The sequence below is a fragment of the Oreochromis aureus genome, linkage group 3 (genome assembly GCF_013358895.1).
Source record: "Oreochromis aureus strain Israel breed Guangdong linkage group 3, ZZ_aureus, whole genome shotgun sequence".
NCBI classification, from domain to species: Eukaryota; Metazoa; Chordata; class Actinopteri; order Cichliformes; family Cichlidae; genus Oreochromis; species Oreochromis aureus.
In genome coordinates, this window is record NC_052944.1 from 107,297,119 (window position 1) to 107,315,424 (window position 18,306).

At 48.0% G+C, this 18,306-nt stretch overlaps 2 protein-coding genes across 4 annotated transcripts; both read right to left on the minus strand.

Annotated features, from left to right (window-relative positions):
* Positions 1-1,284: 1,284 nt before the first annotated feature.
* zgc:153012 (uncharacterized protein LOC777626 homolog) lies at positions 1,285-9,991 on the minus strand. 2 transcript variants are annotated; one of them, XM_039608405.1, is made up of 5 exons: positions 6,939-7,032; positions 5,814-6,488; positions 5,094-5,227; positions 2,423-2,474; positions 1,285-1,796 (listed from the first exon to the last, which is right to left on the minus strand). In XM_039608405.1, the coding sequence occupies exons 2-5, from the start codon at positions 6,462-6,464 to the stop codon at positions 1,647-1,649; spliced, it is 987 nt and encodes a 328-aa protein (XP_039464339.1). In that variant the 5' UTR covers positions 6,465-6,488; positions 6,939-7,032; the 3' UTR covers positions 1,285-1,646. The 2 variants fall into 2 exon arrangements, with proteins under 2 accessions (XP_039464339.1, XP_031605338.2); XM_031749478.2 differs by lacking the exon at positions 6,939-7,032 and adding an exon at positions 9,581-9,991 and having other exon boundaries at positions 1,286-1,796.
* A 1,408-nt stretch (positions 9,992-11,399) lies between these two features.
* mogat3a (monoacylglycerol O-acyltransferase 3a) lies at positions 11,400-17,709 on the minus strand. Of its 2 annotated transcripts, XM_031749475.2 has the most exons (9): positions 17,457-17,706; positions 16,760-16,938; positions 16,475-16,535; positions 16,253-16,396; positions 14,010-14,140; positions 13,715-13,758; positions 13,542-13,632; positions 13,136-13,244; positions 11,400-11,943 (listed from the first exon to the last, which is right to left on the minus strand). In XM_031749475.2, the coding sequence occupies exons 1-9, from the start codon at positions 17,548-17,550 to the stop codon at positions 11,789-11,791; spliced, it is 1,008 nt and encodes a 335-aa protein (XP_031605335.2). In that variant the 5' UTR covers positions 17,551-17,706; the 3' UTR covers positions 11,400-11,788. The 2 variants fall into 2 exon arrangements, with proteins under 2 accessions (XP_031605335.2, XP_031605336.2); XM_031749476.2 differs by lacking the exon at positions 13,136-13,244 and having other exon boundaries at positions 17,457-17,709.
* Positions 17,710-18,306: the final 597 nt, after the last annotated feature.

The following is an 18,306-nucleotide window of genomic DNA, read 5'->3' on the forward strand; positions in this document are numbered from 1 at the left end:
GTGTGTGTGTGTGTGTGTGTGTGAACAGGGGTCACAGTGGGTCCAGCCTGACCTGCTCTCCCGGATCTGTCACACTGCAGCGTCAGCTGTCATGGCTGCTGCCTGTATCCATGGTGAGGACCGAGTCTGCTGATCCTGAACTACAGTTCAAATTGATGAAGCAACTCCTCTTCCTCAGCAGCCACACTGAAACACATCATCGGGACACCTTGGACGATTACTTTGTAGCACAAATCACAACAGTCGCCTCCGAGTGCTTCATATGGTGGGACAGTGGGGAGGAAAAACTCCCTTTAAACAGGAAGAAACCTCCTCGGGGCAGTGGGAGGGGCTCTCAAAGAAGGAGGAGTTTCAAACCATCAACTCTGACTGGTCCATCGGTTTCTGACAAAGCCTCTGCTGCCTGGAGCTGACCTGCTGACACCACCCATCATCATCACTGTCCTCCACACCTACACACTCGCACACAGACACACACACACAGTATCTCACAGAAGTGAGCTCACCCTCACATTTTTGTAGATATTTTGTTACATCTTTTCACGGGACAACAATGTAAATCTGACACTTTGATACAATGTAAAGTAATCAGCTTGTGCAACAGTGTACATTTGTTGTCACCTCTAAATAACTCCACACACAGCCATTCCTGACTGAATCACTGGGAAACAAAAGTGAGTACACCCATAGGTGAAAATGTCCAAACTGTGCCCAATTAGCCATTTTCCCTCCCTGGTGTCATGTGACTCGCCAACACTCTGAAACTGAGCTGCAGCACGGTGGCGGAGACCATCCAGCAGTTTAACAGGACAGGTTGCACTCAGAGCAAACCTCGCCATGGTCGACAAAAGAAGCTGAGTGCACGTGCTCAGTGTCATATCCAGAGGTTGTCTTTGAAAACAGATGTATGAGTGCTGCCAGCATTGCTGCAGAGGTTGGAGGTGTGGAGGGTCAGCCTGTCAGTGCTCAGACCAGTGCCAACCATGTCTCCAGGCTTAAACCCTACTGAGCATCTGTGGGGCATCCTCAAATGGAAGGTGGAGGAGTGCAAGGTCTCTAACATCCACCAGCTCCATGATGTCATCGTGGAGGAGTGGGAGAGGATTCAGTGGCGCTCTGTGGAGCTCCAGTGAACTCCATGACCACCAGAGTTGAGGCAGTGTTGGAAAATAATGTGAAACAAAGTACTGACCCTTTGGGCACAGTTTGGACATTTTCACCTCGGGGTGTTCTCTGTTTTGTTGCCAGTGGTTTAGACATTATTGGCTGTGAGTTGATTTATTTTGAGGTGACAGCAAATTTACACTGTTATACAAGCTGCACACTGACTGTAACAAAGTGTCACATCTACATGAAAAGATCTGACACAATATTTACAGAAATGTCAGGGTGTGCTCACTTTTGTCAGATACTGTAAGTACTTGCACACACACACACACACACACACACACACACCTTTCATCAGTACACAGTACCACAAATACTGCAGTACAACAGTACTACAGGTACATGAAGGAGGACGAGCAGGAGGGCACAGCGAGTGTCTCTGAAGCATCAGCTGATCAGAAAACGCTGGAGCCGGAACGCCGTCCTGTTAACCCCGACATGACTGCACGTGTGTGTGTGTGTGTGTGTTAGTGAGTGGGTTAGTGCGTGTGCATGCTGTGGGTCAGCGCCCTCAGCGTGTGGTTCTCTCTCTCCAGTTGCCGGTTCCTCTCCTGCAGCTCTCTGATTTGTTCTCTCAGAAGCTCCACCTCCTCCCTCACCGCCAGCATCAGGTGACTCTTCACCAGGTCCTACACACACACACACACACACACACACACACACATACATGATGTGCATAAATAAACCAGCCAATCATAAAGCCCGTCCTACAGAGGGAGCACTGTGTGTTAACAGCATCATCAGCATAGAGGAGAACTCTGCTCTAATGTCCTCACTGAGAGACGTTTGTAACCACAGAACGGTGTCACATTTATGGTCGTCAGCAGCAGGGACAGATCTGAACACAGCTCTACATGCACACTTTGAATGGGATCAGAAACAAACTGCTTCAACCTCAGATTGAGGATAAACTGAGCCAGGACCAACCTGACGGAGGACCACCTGTAATCATCAGAGCTGGCTCAGAAACCTTTACAGCTGTAGTTTAACCACTGCTGACTGTCTCTCAGTCAGGACCCTCTCACAGAATAGATCCTTAACCTCAGGAGTCAGGTTATCCTCGTTTATATCAAGGTGAAATCAAATAAGTACAGAACTATATCTACACAGGAACAGAGTCACAGACAATCTCTCACTGCAAAGAGTAAATACACAACTAGAAAAAGAACAGACAGCTTGATGGTCTCCATGACAGATACAAAGGTTTATAGATCGACGACTGACAGAAGAGTAGAAAAGCAGAAACAGGACTCACCATGGCCTGCTCAATTTTGTTGTCGATGGCGATCAAACTGTTACTGGAACTACTGCAAGACACAGAGAGACAGACAGGTGAGACAGACAGGTGACTCTCTGATAGGTGACTCTGAGACCGGTAAATGACCGTAATCAGCACCTTTATCCACAGCTGCACAGATGTTCTTCTCACCTGTTATTAATTTACCTAACCATGAACAAACCCACTGAAATGATAAATCTCCATAACGACGGTGCCCTGGACAGGTACTATCACATATTTATTATTGTGCAGGTGAATCTGAGCCCCGCCCGGGTTACCGTGGTTACCTGTGGCAGAACAGCAGCAGAGCCATCATGGTGGCCTCAGAGCCCTGCCCGGTGGGTGACGCCCTGGCAGGAACTGACCAATGAGGATGCGGGGCAGTGTGCCGCAGAGGATTCTGGGGTCGCTGGGATGGCTGTGGTTGATTGGTGGATCGGTGGCGGGCCTCTGTGACAGGTTGAGCTCTGGAGGGAGGGGTCAGGGACCTCTGACTCACCCGTGGTTTGAATTCTTGGATCGATGTCCTGGTACTCGGCCAGGACTCCCTTACAACTGAGCCACGACCTTTGACCTTTGTATGATCCCGCAAGACAACTGGAGGCTCCAGTTGCTTAGCAACAAGCTGCAGAGTCCTGGGAGGAAGGGGCGGAGTCGAAGGGAGACGGCGCTGAGGACGTGTTTGAGAGGTCTTCTTCTCAACTACAAACATCTTCAGCTGATGGAGGCCCACAAAAACACCAGCCAATCAGAACTCAGCTACATATTTTACAGTCCAATCACAGCACTCTGAAAAAAAACCCCAGTCCAATCACAGCATAGCACAACAGGAAACATCCAGTGAGAACTTCACCACCGAGCACCAACCAATCACAGCACACCATTGGAGCAAACTCCAATCAGCTTAAGGTTCTGTCTCCTCGCCGTCCATCGTCAATACCTCTGACTCCGCCTTCCCAGGTGGCCCCTGATTGGCTGCCTCCTTGTATGCTCACAGGTGTGTGAATGTCAGCAGCTGTGTCCAGATGTTGTCTTCAGACTAAGGTGCGTCCAGACTTCAGATCTTCATGTTCTCTGTCACTCCCACACATCTCTGCTCTCTGATTGGCTGCTGCCTGCCAGCTCCTGCCCACTCACGATCTCAGCCAATGGCAAGGCAGCAGCAGCATTCTTCTCCCGCCCACTCGCAGACAGAGGCCCATTGATTCAGACGGAGGGACCATGGAAACAAACTGCCTGCTCATTACTGGAACTAATCAGCAATCATTCACTGGTATTGATCAGTAATTAACTTCTGATCACTGATATTGATCGCTGACACTTCTGTGGTTGGTTTCCAGGCCCTCTGAGACAAAGTCATGGCTCACAGTGATACAGCGCACACACACACACACACACACCAGGTCTGTTTTGGCCCTCAGTCAGCTGACACTCAGCAGCTATGTGGGCAGTTACTGTGCAGCGTGATCTGTGTGAGCTTTCATTAGACCCGATTCAGGGTTTATCCTCCTGGAGGTTAAACTTCAGAAGCTTTTGATTGAAAGTCCAAAGACGTGCTTCCTGTCTGGACAGTGTGTTTAGTATTTGGGGTCAGACTTCCTCCCTGTCTGAGGTCAAACATCTCCATCATCCCAGCTGCTCTGGAGTGAACCTGAATCCTACAGACTGTAGCACAACAAAGGATCACTGATCAAACTGAGCACAGGTTCAGGGCCAGGAGCAGAAGGAGAGGTCTGAGCCCTGGTCGAGGAGACCGTCTCCATAACAAAGTGCTCACAGGCTGCAGTGGAGCTCCATACAGTCGCTCTGTGCTGCACCAAGAACAGAGTTTATGGTGTCAAAGAAAACACACGGGTTGTGTCCAAAGCAGTCCGACAGGTGGAATAAAACCATGAGCTCCTCAGTCTGGCTGCATAAAAAACTCCGGGATTTTACAGTTCTGGCTAAAAACTGATGAAAACTGCTCAGCAGTGGAGGAGTTAAAAACGCGACAGCAGCAGCAGCGCGAGGTTTCACTGAGGTACAAACATCACAGGACTGTGGTCAGAAAACACAGCATCTCACGGGATCTCCGACACGAACGGGAGCAAAGTTTTATGTCCAGCTTGGTTCAACTTGGTTCAAGCCACAACCACTGGCACTATCTGGAAGGTCAAAATGGGACACACCCCCTACGGTGGTGGAGAATGACCAACCTAAGATCGCATCCAGCTGGTCTGTGCGTTTCTGCGGCTCAATATACAAACCAGCCCGTTTACCATTTGGCGTTCCCTCCTCCCTTCTCATGAAGGATGCTCCAGTGTCTCCTCTGCTAAAGGAAGCAATAAAGGAAGCACTGAGGCTCCTTCCTTAGGGTTTGGAACAGCTGTGGCCTCTACACAGATCACAGGTCACGTCTCTCAGCGAGTAACCTCACGAAAACGGAAAGTACCCACAGACTTTATGATGGAGCGTTTCAGACCTCACTAAACACACGGAGTTCAAACAGGATGGACTTTTATTGTGAAAGTCCAGGTTCATCAGTCAATCAATCAACCTGATCAATCACAAACAAACCAAACACTGAAAACTGATCAGCTGACCCCTGAGAAGCATCACCCTAACCCACTGAGCAGTGACATCAGAAACACCTGTTAAACACACTCACCTGGCGTCCCCCGGCAGGTCGAACATGGTGCGGTCCAGGCTGAAGCCTGAAGGCGTCTGAGCGGGGGTCAGAGGGGGTTGGTACAGTCCAGCAGGGGGGGAGCCAGGCTGAGAGTGAGACAGCCTGAGGACAGACTGACAGGTGAGACACACAGGTGTGAGTGACTGTAGTAAAAACAACGAGCGTAATTCATTTTATATCCCGGCGGGTTTCCTCAGTGTCTGATGTCATGATGATGTCACATGTTGCTCTGATGTCACTGCTGCACGTACATGTTTTTATTATTCCAATGACCTGATCAACAATCAGCTCGATCAGCTGCAGCTGGAAGCCCCGCTGTGACATCATAAGCACCTGACGCCCTATCACACCTGAGTCAGGCAGGACACGTGTGCATGTATACTTGCCTAAATGTCTTTGTGGGAACCAAATGCCGGACTTCACAAAGGAGCAGAGATATGGCTGCTGATTGGTGGGTTTTCTCTGTACGATCGGCTTTACATTTGAACATAAAGCCCACTGTGGTTGTGCTTTCGTGCTGTATAACTATAACTGAGTTAAATTAGGTTCTGGTCAGGCCCAGGTTAGTCCAGATTAGGTCTGGGCTAGTCCGGGTTAGGCATTCATTTCTGAGGATTAGGGTAAGAGGCTAGCAAAAATATTATGTCAGATTGATGTCCTCACTAAGGTATGAAAACGAGTGTCTGTGTGTGCATTTACCCGTCCTGAGGCGTCCACATCCAGCCGCAGAGGAGTTGGGGCGAAGCGAGGGCGGGGTGAAGGTGGTGGAGGGGTGGAGCCTAAGCCCTGCTCGACCACAAGGCGTGACTCCTTGTGGTCGAGCAGCCGGACATTAGTTGGCGTCTGGTGCGTGGGTGAAGGCGGGCCGCTGTGCAGCACGTGCTGAGCCAGCAAATGGGTGTTGTCCTGAGAGTGGACTCCACCCCTCTCGCTTTCCCGGCCAATCATCTCCAAGGACTCCAAGGAGTGGGCGTGTCTCATGCTGTCCATTACTCGCCTGAACCCTGGGCCTTCCTGCCGCTCTGTGAACTCTGTGCACGTCCATCGCCCGCGACGATATGATTCACCCCGGCCTCCGCCGCTGGCTCCGTCCACTAGTCTCACCACCCTGAACCTGGAGGAAGACCCCGCCCCCTGCCCGCCATCGAGGGAGATGTACTTCCTCTTCAGAGAGGGTGTGGTTGGCTGGGAGGAGCTTCCCTGAGGGCTGCAGAGGGGGGACTGCAGAGAGACCTCTGATTGGATGATGGGCAGGACCGCACTAGGAGACAATTGGTCTACTGGACTCTGGTTCACCTCTGAAGTCACGCTGGTGATCTGAAAGCCACTCCTCTTTTTACCACCACTCATTCTCACACACACTCCACAGGCTCACTGACACACAGCACAGAGTACACCAGTTAATGTGGTTTATGGGGACATTTCAGAGACACAAGCTTAAAAAATTAAACACAATTAAGAATAAACATGGATTTCTGATCTACAGAGGAGGAGCTTAGGGGTTAAAGTTCAGCTTTAACCACAGTCCAGTGTGAGGACACCTGACAGGTACGCCTCCTGAGTTAAGAAGGAACTGACATTCACTGCTGTTTGTGTCCAAACATGGGGACGTAGCCTCATAATAAACACAGGTAGTCTGCATCAGTGGACTAAGTCGTCAGATGCACAGACCTCTGGTACGTCCACATAAAGCACAAAAACTAACATACACAATACACTCTAAGTCCTCAGAGAAGCATGTACACGCCCAGGTCCCCATAGAGCACAAAAACCAACACAGTGTGTGGAGTCAGAGGTCCGAGTTAAAGCAGTAATGTGTCTCACCCCTCATGCAGTCTGTCTGTCCAGAAGAGTGCACCGCCCTGCAGATCCCGCTCTGCTTCTTCTCTACTTCCTGTTCACTCCACCCTACTCAGCTGTGTTGCTTCAGACTATTGCACAACATGACTGTGTGTGTATGTGCATGTCTGTGTCTGTGTTTTTTTAGGTTCTGCAGGGCTTTAACCCTTCACTCTCCAGGTCAGGTGAGGCACTCAGAGTTCTCAGAGCTGTGCTGTGATTGGTCAGCTGAGTTAAGGTGGACTACCTGATAATGATGATGTTGGTTTCTGAACATGACTTTTGGTCACTTTGATATAAGCTAACTGACCCTCAAAGCCTGAAACACCACTTCAACAAAACTTTATTGAGCTTTAATAAAACTGTATTAAAACATTAATTACAGCTTTTGTAAACAAAGTTTTATTTATTTATTTTTAGTTTTATGTAGTAAACAGTGAGACCAGCGCCCACCTGTTTTATTTTGATTCTACTTCCTGTGTTTCACTTACATTTTTACTAGGAGGTTACACATTAATTCATAACGTAAAGCCATATTTGGTTCTGCTGACCAGTTTAATTCTGATTTTGTGTCGTTCTCAGAATCTGATTGTATTTCAGATGATACTAGTTACTGGAGATCTCAGTGGGGTAACTGTATACGAGTATTAGGGCTGGGTGATATGACCCAAAATTCATATCTCGATATTTTTTAGCTGGATGGCGATATACGATATATATCTCGATATTTTTTTTTAAAGACATAAGTTAAGAACAAAAAGAGAGTTCTTAGTCACACTGTGTCCCAGAAATTACTCAAAAATAAATTATCAGCATTTATTAAATAATAATGCTCAATAAATAAAAGAAAACAATGTTGTTTTTGTGCATAACAAAGAGCTCACAATTGTGCAGTCAAAATGTAAACTAAAAGACGCTGAGCATAATAACATAGATTTCACAGCTGCTCTGTTCCCAACTTCTACTGCGTGACTGACAGCCTGGAGTTTGAAATCCGCTTCGTAACCATGTCTCTGAACAGGTGCCATTTATGGTCCTTATACACACACAATACGGTAATATTACGTTGAAGCACAGTACGTATTACTCCGCGAGGCTCCTCGGTAGCCGTAATGCTCCGACAATCCATCAAGCGGTGCAGCTCCGTAGCTTAGCAAAGTCGAACTAAAACATTTTTTGACAGATTGCTGAGCGCTGTGTATCACATAAAATCGGTTTGCGGTCATCAAGCACAACTAGAATTCATACAAAAGGCGCACTGTCGACTTTTGAGAAAATGAAAGGATTTTAGGGCGTGCAGCCCCTGTGGGCTGCATGTCGTTAGCGCGGTTAGCTCGCTAACACGTTGACGCTGTCCAGCCCCACGCACGGGGCTATCCGCGGTAACTCGCTAACGGAGATTTACCGTGTCCATCTTGTCATTGCCTGCAGGTGAAGCGATGGGGGAGGAGTTGTGTTCAGTGAAGGAGAGCCCCGTAACGTTGCGTAAAGACAAAAGTGGACAAAAGAGAGGCAAACCCGCGGCTCCACAAGTATAATTATAACCTAACATATACTATATCGATATAAACGATATTGTCACATCTTATATCTCGTACGAAAATATATCGATATTTTTAAAAAAACTCAATATGTCGCCCAGCCCTAACGAGTATATCATGGTGCAGAAGGTTCTGCAGGGATGATAACTTAAAAAACAACTTTAATGGTGATGTTCACCCTGTCTGGGATAAAGTTACCAGGGCCCCGTCCTGGAGCCAGACCTGCAAGGGTACTCGAGTGCGAGAGTCTGATGGCTGGGTCTTAGTCCATTAGGGCCCGGCCGGGCACAGCCAAAAAAGGGAAAAAGAGGCCCACCACCCGCAGGAGGCATCGTAGGGGTTGGGTGCAATGTGTGTCAGGCAGCCCTGGTGGACCGATCCCTGGCTACCAAGACTAGTAACTGGGACGGGGAATTACACCTCCCTGGTGGGAAGCAGCCTGACTAAGTGTGACTGTCGTCTGCACTTATTCGCGGAACAACGGTTCTGAGTACCTAGCTTTCCTTGAGTCCCTGGGTGGGGTGCTGGAGGGTTCCCCACTTGGGGACTCTGTTGTCCTGCTGGGAGACGTCAACGCTCATATGGACAACGACAGCGAGATCTGGGGGGATGTGATTAGGAGGAACGGCCTCCTGGATCTGAACCCGAGCAGTGTTGTGTTGTTGGTTTTCTGTGGAAACCACAGTGTGTCCATAACGAACGCCATGTTCGAACCTAAAGGTGTCCTGTAGCACCAGAGCACCCTGAGCCACAGGTCAATGATGGACTGAGGGACCTGTATTGTATCACCAGACCTGCAGCCACATGTTCTGGGCACTCGGGTGGAGAGAGGAGCTGACATCTGATCACCACCTGGGTCTCCATTAAAGACTCTACGAATCCCAAAGCTACTAAAGCTGCTTGCGGGAAAGAAAACATCACTTTATCATGTTGTTTCTTTAAAAATGTGTTTAGACAGTTAACAACACGTTTGTTGCTCCTGTTTGTGTTTCTGTCTTCATTGTCAAACGTGTGTTTTATTTGTAAAACATGTTTGGATTTTTAAAAAAAAAGTTATGTAAAGTTTACTTCTCAGTAAACACTCACGGTCACGCGCTGAGCCGAGGCGCGCTCCCGCCGCCGTCACTGGTTCAGATCCGGATAAGCAACCGGTGACGTCACAATCGGTCCATTGTGTTCCGATGGGGTGAAAACTTCGGGGCGCATGCGCTGTAGCACGGCCCGACCGTGGAGCGCGCAGGAAGTTAACGGAGTCAGAAGTTTGGGACTCTTCTGCTCCTCCTCCTCCTCTCCTCGTGCTGTTTCAGGAGCGAGACTCTTCTGAGGAGCAGCTTCACCTCTTCCTCCTCTTCTTCTGTAAACAAACACCCTGCGCTCCGTCACTTCACGCTCCTCCTCTTCCTCTCCATCCTAACAGCGTGCGCGTCTCTGTACCAGCTCGTGAACGCGCAGCCAGGTCCGGGTCCGATCCGGATCACGTCCGAGCACCGACGTGCGCGTGCACGACAGACTCTGACAGGGTTAGCGCCTGCGCAGTGAGGACAGAGGAGGGGTCTTTGACGTAAACATGTTGTCAATAAAGTTTGGTTCAAAGTGTATACACGTGTGTCTTTAAACGTGAAAGCAAGCGGTTACTGAGCAGGCCTGCGTGTCAGCACTGACCTCCAAACTGATTCAGCTCAGTTCAGAAATATTATAATGAATAATAATATAAATAATACAAATATTATAGTTCAGATCATTACACTGTCGAAAGAACCCTCTAAAGCTTGTGCATTCAAATTATTTGACTATTCCTCTGCAATCACAACCTCACTGTCAACTATCCATGCACTTAACCAAACCAGGCACTGTGAGACTTCAGAGGTGTGAGCAGATCTCTGTGTGTCAACGTAACTGAGGATAAAACAGACAAACATGAAGCAGATTTTCCTGGCCTGGCTTTTTATAGCAGATAACCTAAAAATATTCTGCAGTAGATCAAACAGGAAGGTTGGAGTTTGGCCTATAATTAGCTCAGACTGCTGGGTCTACAGATGGCTGTTAAAGTCACGGCTTAAAGGCCTGTAGTACATAGCTGATTATTGGTAATGGTACTGAAAGTTGCTGTAGATAAAGAACTCATGATGATGTTCTTCAAACGTGAAGCGTAGTTTTCTTTTTTTGCTGCTGCTTCAGTGAATTTTTGTTCGGAGGGATAAAACCTGTGATATTTCTGCTCTCAGCAGCCGGTGGCGTGTACGTGCCGTCGGATGAACAATCTGCGCTTTGTGTTAACATGCTTGTACCATTTACAGATTCAGAATTTATTGAATATTGCATCATTCAAATGAAGATCAATTTGAATCGTGAAATGTATTTATTTGTGTCTCTGGTAACCTCCGCTCTCTGGGGGAAATTCACAGATCCCCGTGAGCATCCCCTCTCAACTTAACCTGCTGCTGACCAGACGCTCAGCATCAGTTACAGCTCATGAAGAAAAGACCCTCCAACGCTCAGCTCGTCCATGCCAAACACTTTAAACAAGGGAAACAATTCAAAGACGTAGCTTCAGTTTATTTCCAGGTGTGACTGCCAAACCAGATGTTTCAGCATCTGCAGCTTCAGGTTCAGTCCTCCAGGGTCTCTGCTTAACAGCAAACAGCTCTGACTCACACTGCACCCTCCCCTGTGATGTGATGCCACACCTGTGGCTGTAGCTCAGGTTAGAGCAGGTCAGCTACTAACTGGAGGGTTAGTGGTTCGACCCTTGTCTGCTCCAGTCTGCATGCAAAATATCCTTGAGTAAGATAGTAACCTCATGTTGCTCTCCGATGCATCCATCCATCAGAGTATGATTATGGGTGAATTGTGTAAATCGCTATGAGTGCTCGAAGCAGGAAAGTGCAAAATAAGAACCAGTCCATTTACCTGTGATCCTATTACATGATTTATTGCACATAAACCCACAAGAAAGTGGTCTTTATGACACCCTTAAATGTACCATGAAAACTCCATTAGCATTAAAGTTAGCAAAGCCCATTACAGGCAATGATTCCTGCAAGCGTTTCCTTATGAAATGAATGGTTCCCACATATGTGTTAGCTCTTCCTACTTAAATGCATGGTTGCTGCTAACATTTTTAGCTTTTTCCCATTTAAATGCATGGCTCCTCCTAGTTTTGGAATTTCCAATTTAAGTCAATGGGCTCTGCAAGCAGATACTCATAGTGAAATCACATGCAAGTGACACACAGGTCAGGTGTTTACATAAATGTAGTTCATAGTTCACAATGTTCATACGCTCCAGCCGGCATCAGATGAAGGTGAGGTGCTGGTCGTCAGGAAGGCCGTAGGTGCGTTTGTGTTGCTCGAAGAGCTCAGTGAGATTCTGCAGGTAAACTTTATGAAGACTCTCGATGTCCTCACTGCTGGGACTCGGAGTCTGGATGACTGGGATTGGCTTCCCCACTGAGGGCAGAGACAGAAAGAGAAGCATGAGGCTAACAGCAGTGTTGGAATTGATATTTTTTATATTGTCATTTATGCTTAGAAATATATAATCACTTGTATGCTGATAATAATCTTATCCTTATTAGGTCTGATAAGATTCTGTGTGCCCTTGTGCACCATGAGATGAGAGGAAGCAGCCTCGACGTTATGATTTCCATTATAGCTTTAGAAACCAGACTGTCCTGTTAAAGTGCAAGACTTCACACCTTTAAATGTTCATCTGACACATGACCTATTGCAACCTCCTGTTCTATCATTTAGCGAGACGCCTACTCCTGCTTTCCTGCATACCTCATACACACAGTTTAAGTTCATTGAAAGGTCGTATGTCTATCTATGGTATAGCTGCACCCACACACACAGAATACAGACACTGATGTTGTTCAGATATACCTGCTTAAGAATGTCACATGTATTTGTAATTGCATGTTCAATTAGGACAGGTGAAGGCCTGGGCTGACTTCCCTCACTAACAAGGACAAAGAGCTCTGTCTTGTCTTGTTGTGCAGTTTGGGCTCGTGTTCCAACAGCGTTTGTGCCTAGATAAACCCAACAAGCAGCCAACGGGGGCTAACACAGGCTGAGACTGGGCCAGAGATAACAAAGGGTAAAAGGTGTTTAAAAGACTGACAGATACTAACGGGAGCTGATGTAGACTCAAAGGGACTAAAGGAGACCAACACAATCCCCTCCACTAAGGCTGGTTAATCTGGTTAGTGAAGCCAGGCTAGTGTTCAGTGTGATGTACACTTGGTTAGCTGTGGTTTAGCATTAGGTGAACACTGTGTCAAAAAGGTCAGCAAGTCAAGTGAAGTGGCTTGATTGTCATTTTAGCCATATAGTACACAGTGAAGCCACACAGTGTTCCTCCAAGACCATCGTGCTACATATAACAGACAATCAACACAGGACGACATAAAGGGCAAGAGTGCAACAATGGCAGAACACACCAGGCACAGGACGGTGCAACAGCATCAAGTTAGTATTGAATCAACGCGGGATACAGATTGAGTTACCATTAGGTTAGATCGGAGTCTATATTAGAGGAACGACAGTGCAACAGCATCAGGTTAGCATTAAATTAAGATGGGATAAACGCTGAGTGAGTGTCAGGTAAGCCTTGGATTAAAGCTGTGTTAACAGGTCGTACCGATGGTGTGTATGGGCTTCCTGTAGGGTATCAGGCCGAAACTGTACTGGAAAACTCCTCTGGCATGAAACAAAGGCATGGCTATTCCCATGATGCTCTGCAGTCGGTTCTGTAGACATAGGATAACACACTGGTATCCCATAATACCCACACAGTCATTTCAAGCAGCTGTACAAGTGCAGGGATGAATAAACTTCTTTTATATTCAGTGTATCAGCTGCCTCACTGAGACGTTTCTATAGGGTCAGTGAGGTTACTTTGTTTTTATGATGAGTTCACATAGCTGTGGTAAATGTTTGTAGAAGGTTCTGTGGTTCCTTTACAAGTATCTAGGAGGTTACTCTGAAGCTTCTAAGGTGATGTGGTGGCTCTCGTGTGGTGTGTCAGGTGGTGCGTGACCTCTGACCTGCAGCCTCCTCAGAGGGGAGCCGGTCGGGTTCTCGATCTGATCAAACAGCTCGTTCTCTCCAAAGGAGAAGACGGGAACCAGCTGAGCTCTGCACACAGACAAACACACAGTCAGTCAGGTGATATAGTCCTGCCCCTCTCAGACCCGCCCTCTTTACAGGCTCCACCCACCCATGTTTGAGAGCCAGTTTGATGAAGCCCTTCCTGTTTTGAACCTGAAAAACAGATGGAGACGGCGCTTGGTGAGGAAAAGCAGAATTTAACATTTAAAATGTGGTTACTCCAGGCTGTGACCTTTGACCTCATGTTTCACTGTGCTAATAACCCGATGATGTTACTGAGTGAGAGTGCGGTGCGTTTCCACACAGCTTCCTCTTTCTACATCAGTGATGTAACTGCGATGGGTGCGGTGACCGCAGATGGGGCGGAGCTGGGAGTCGCGGTCACAGCAGGACTCTACATGTACCTGTAAGGTGAGAGCTCCGGGCCGAGCGTCCAAAGCCTCGGGAGCTCCACCCACTGCGATGACGGCCACGTTCCCTCCTTCAGGACGGCTCACCAGGTACGAGAGACTGGACTTGGAGCTGGACACCAGACCTGACAGAGACACAGGTGACACACAGGTGAGAGGCTGGACAGATTCACCTGCTCACCTGAAAGACACGTCAACATTACAGACTCTCTGCAGACACTCCTCCCCTCACCTGGGTAACACCATGGTTACCACAAGGCATAGACGGGTACCTCACTAACAACATCTGTACAGCAGATACCAACAGCAGGATCCACGGAGTGTTACAGATGTGTGCAGTGATGTGTGTGTAAACTCTGAGGACTCCGTCTTTTAACCAATACAGAAAGGACTCAAACAACCCGACAAGAGATGCTGAGGCCATGTAAACGTTAAGACTTCATCCACAGACACCAGCGATCTACAGACAGATGAAACTGAGCTCAGCATGTCAGCTCTACAAACCAAACACAGGACTTACTGAAATACTACTTGACAACGTTAAAGCGCAAACAGTCAAACAACTTCCCCACACCACCGTTAAAGTGCTCAGCCAAAAATCTACTTCAAACTGAACTTAATCTTCCACCTGACACTGTAAATCAGATCAACTTTCACCAAGTTCATCGTCCAGGACAGGGCTGGGGAACTCCAGGCTTCGAGGGCCGGTGGGTCAACACACCTGAATCACATGATTAGTTCATTACCAGGCCTCTGGAGAACTTCAGGACATGTTGAGGAGGTCATTTAGCCTTTAAATCAGCTGTGTTGGATCAAGGACACATCTAAAACCTGCAGGACCCCGGCCCTCGAGGCCTGGAGTCCCCATCGGCCCATCATCGCTAACACTGACCTCAGGGTGGTACGGGTGTAGGTGAAAAGGACCAAAACAATCACCCACCCCGTCAGACTAAAGGCAGATATTTGTTTCTTACAAGAAGAAAAAAGTACAAGCACATATATTCTTCAACAAACAACACAAACTGTTAACTTAGAGATAAAAATATTAACTGAATCCCTGCTGCAGCTCTTACTGATCCAGATGGGAGGTACATTATTATCAGTCGGTAAAAACAACCAACAACCTTATTACTGTGCAGTCAAACGATCACTGATGGTCACTTTAATTCTGTCAACAATCCCACATTTGACCGGCAGCTCAACAATCTGGCATTCCACAGATTCCACACATACAGTAAAACAATATATGGATCATGATGGAGTTGGATGGATAGTTGGAGGACCAACCTTTGGTCCAGAGAATACACTTGTTCCTCTCAGTCGCTCTCACACATCGATTTGCTTCTCCTCTGTGACTCCCACATGCATCAGCTAATAGATGCAACAGTCATAGTGATCATGCTCCCACTCACAGCCACACTTTACACCCATTAGAAGCTATAATCATTTACATCTTCTAGATCCAGAGTGTTCCATTCAGAGAGTGGGCCCACCCACCCCTCAGTGTCCACTCTCACTGATAAACACAGACCTTACAATAATCACTGAAGCCCATCTGTAACACTTCTGAGACAAGCTTCTCTCCACAGATCCAGATGTTCATCATCTACACACATCAGCACAAACAGGAAATGAGGTCAGAGTTGACACAGGTGAGACCCTGACACACCCATCACAGCACGACGCACAGTCTGTGAGTGGAATCAGCACCAACACCAGCTCCACCCATCACTCCATCAACACTGCACTCATCACACCCTCATGATGATGTTTAAATCTCCATCCTGCAGTTCCTCATTAGACCACCAGGTGTCACATGACCCCGCTTCCTCCCTCAGGTGAGTCAGACCCGAGGTCACAGAGGTGCACGCACAGAGGAGACAACAGGAGCTGAGCCAGAGTCACATGACTAGGCGCTCGATAGCTGGGACACATTGACCCATGTGACCCTGCGTGTGGTCAGACAGCCAATCAGAGAGCCTGTGTCAGCCTCCTCCTTGCTGACCTGCAGCCCAGAGTCCAAAGGGCTGATGGAGCAACTGAAGCCTGATGGAGACGCTGTGATGAAAGCACAGCTGGATTACAACAGCTGGAGGAGGAGGAGGTCACAGCGACAAAGAGTCAAAGGAGCGTAGCGTAGAGTTTAAAGGAGCGTCATTATCAGAGCATGACTGTCCTCCAATCAGCACACAGATCGCCGTCACATGACCAGCTCAGTTTACCTCACAGGTCCTTACCTCCACACATGATGTAGTCTCTGAAGAACGGCACTCGGAACCAGAACGGCAGCATCAGCAGGTGAGGCTTGAGTCCAGGAAACAGGTGAGAGAAACCCGTCGCCTCCGTGCAGAAGTTCCCAAACGCCCCCGCCACCAGCACACCTGAGGACAGGTACATGCATGGAGACAGGTATCAGGGGGCGGGACTAAAAAGGGCAGGTGTACAGGTGTGTTTGTTACCATGTGGGTGGAATCCAAAGATGTAGTTCTTCTTCGGGTCCAGGTCGACCGTCTTCAGCAGCTGCAGACAAAGCAGCAGTGATCAATCACCGATCAGTGATTGATCACCACCGATCAGTGATTGATCACCACCGATCAGTGATTGATCACCGATTGATCGATCACTGATCGGTGATTGATCAATGACCACTGATCCGTAATCAATCAGTGAACAGCAGCGCTGATCAATCACCGATCAGTAGTGATTGATGAATGATCAGTAACCAATATTCAGGGATCGCTCACCGTCAGCGGGAAGTAGTCTCTGAAGTGCTCCCACACACTCCACCTCCTCATCCACTGTGACCTTCGACCCCCGTTGGTGGGTGTGTCCCAGTCCAGCCACAGCCAACCAGCATAGAGCAGAGCCACCATCCACCAATCAGAGAGGGCGAGGAGGATGAAGGCCGCCAGACAGCACTGAGCTGGGAGACAGGTGAGACAGACAGGTGAGCTGAGGCGTTCAGGTGCTCTCTGAGTGACCAGGCTGATCTACACCTGACAGGTGTGTGTGTGTGTGTGTCTAAGCTCCGCCTCTTTAAACCTTTTACCAGGTGAAAATAAAAATGAGTATGTAACATCAGATAAACTCAAACATCACATAAAAACATCTGAATAAAAATGAACAGGTAGAAGTGGGAGGATCCTTTTTAACACCTGAAGCAGTGAAATCCTTCAGTTTTCCTGTGATGTGCCTCTGATTGGACAGTGAAGCCAAACTCAAACACCTGTGGAGCACAGCAGGGTCCACCTGCAGGCTGAAGCTGCTGATGACTCACCTGAGAGTGACTGCACACTGCACTGATCAACGACTGATTACACTAATCAACAACCCTGATCACACTGATCAATCACTGTGTCTGTGTGTTTCTGTGTGCGCGTGGGTCTCTCTGTCTCTACGTGTGTGCGCGTGTGTGTGTCTCGGCCGGTGACGTGACTGTACCCAGCGCCAGGAAGGAGAAGACCCACTGCATGACGGCGGCGGTCTGCAGCCTCCTCCGCAGCGGGACATTCAGCGGGGCGAACTCGATCCTCATGCCGACTGTGGAGCTCCTCGGCCCGGTCTGCAGCTGTGCGTGCTCCCGGTGTCTGTGGAGGTGTGCGTGTGTCAGCCGTACGCGTGCTGCTGCCACAAGCAGTAAGCGCCACTGAACTCAAAACGCTGCTCCTACCCTGCTATACTGCGCATGCGTGCTGTACATTGGGTGGCGTCCTTTTAGCCAATCCCAGCACGTGACGACACAAGGCGAGAACGTCCATATTTTAAGGGAGTTTTCTTTACGATGGGAAAATGTTTTATTCTGTTTCTTTAAGTTCCCCAAGAGCAGGGCTGGACTGGGACAAAAAATCGGCCCGGGCATTTTGACTAGAGACCGGCCCACCAGGTATTATAGGAAAAACCATAAAGCCTTTGAATGAAAACAAACGCTGTTGTCACAGTGATGTACACTGTCTTGTTGGTATATATGTATCAGTCTAATAAACTTAAACCTACACCATCCTCCCTATTCTGGTATTCTAAACAGTACCTGAAAGTAGACTGCTTGGTCGAGTTAACCTCCTGAACTATCTACAACACATGGTGAAAACCTGAAAGTAAGACAGAGAAGACTAGAGGTGAGACATGATCATTACTGATTACTGATGACAGATTTAGATATATTTTCATAAACCATTCATTTGCCACATCAATAAACAGCATGGCAGGGCAAAATATTTTTCTAACATGGCAACCTTTAAAAAGTGAAAGGAGACAGAAAAGACAGGTGAGAAAGAATAAAACTTCATTGACT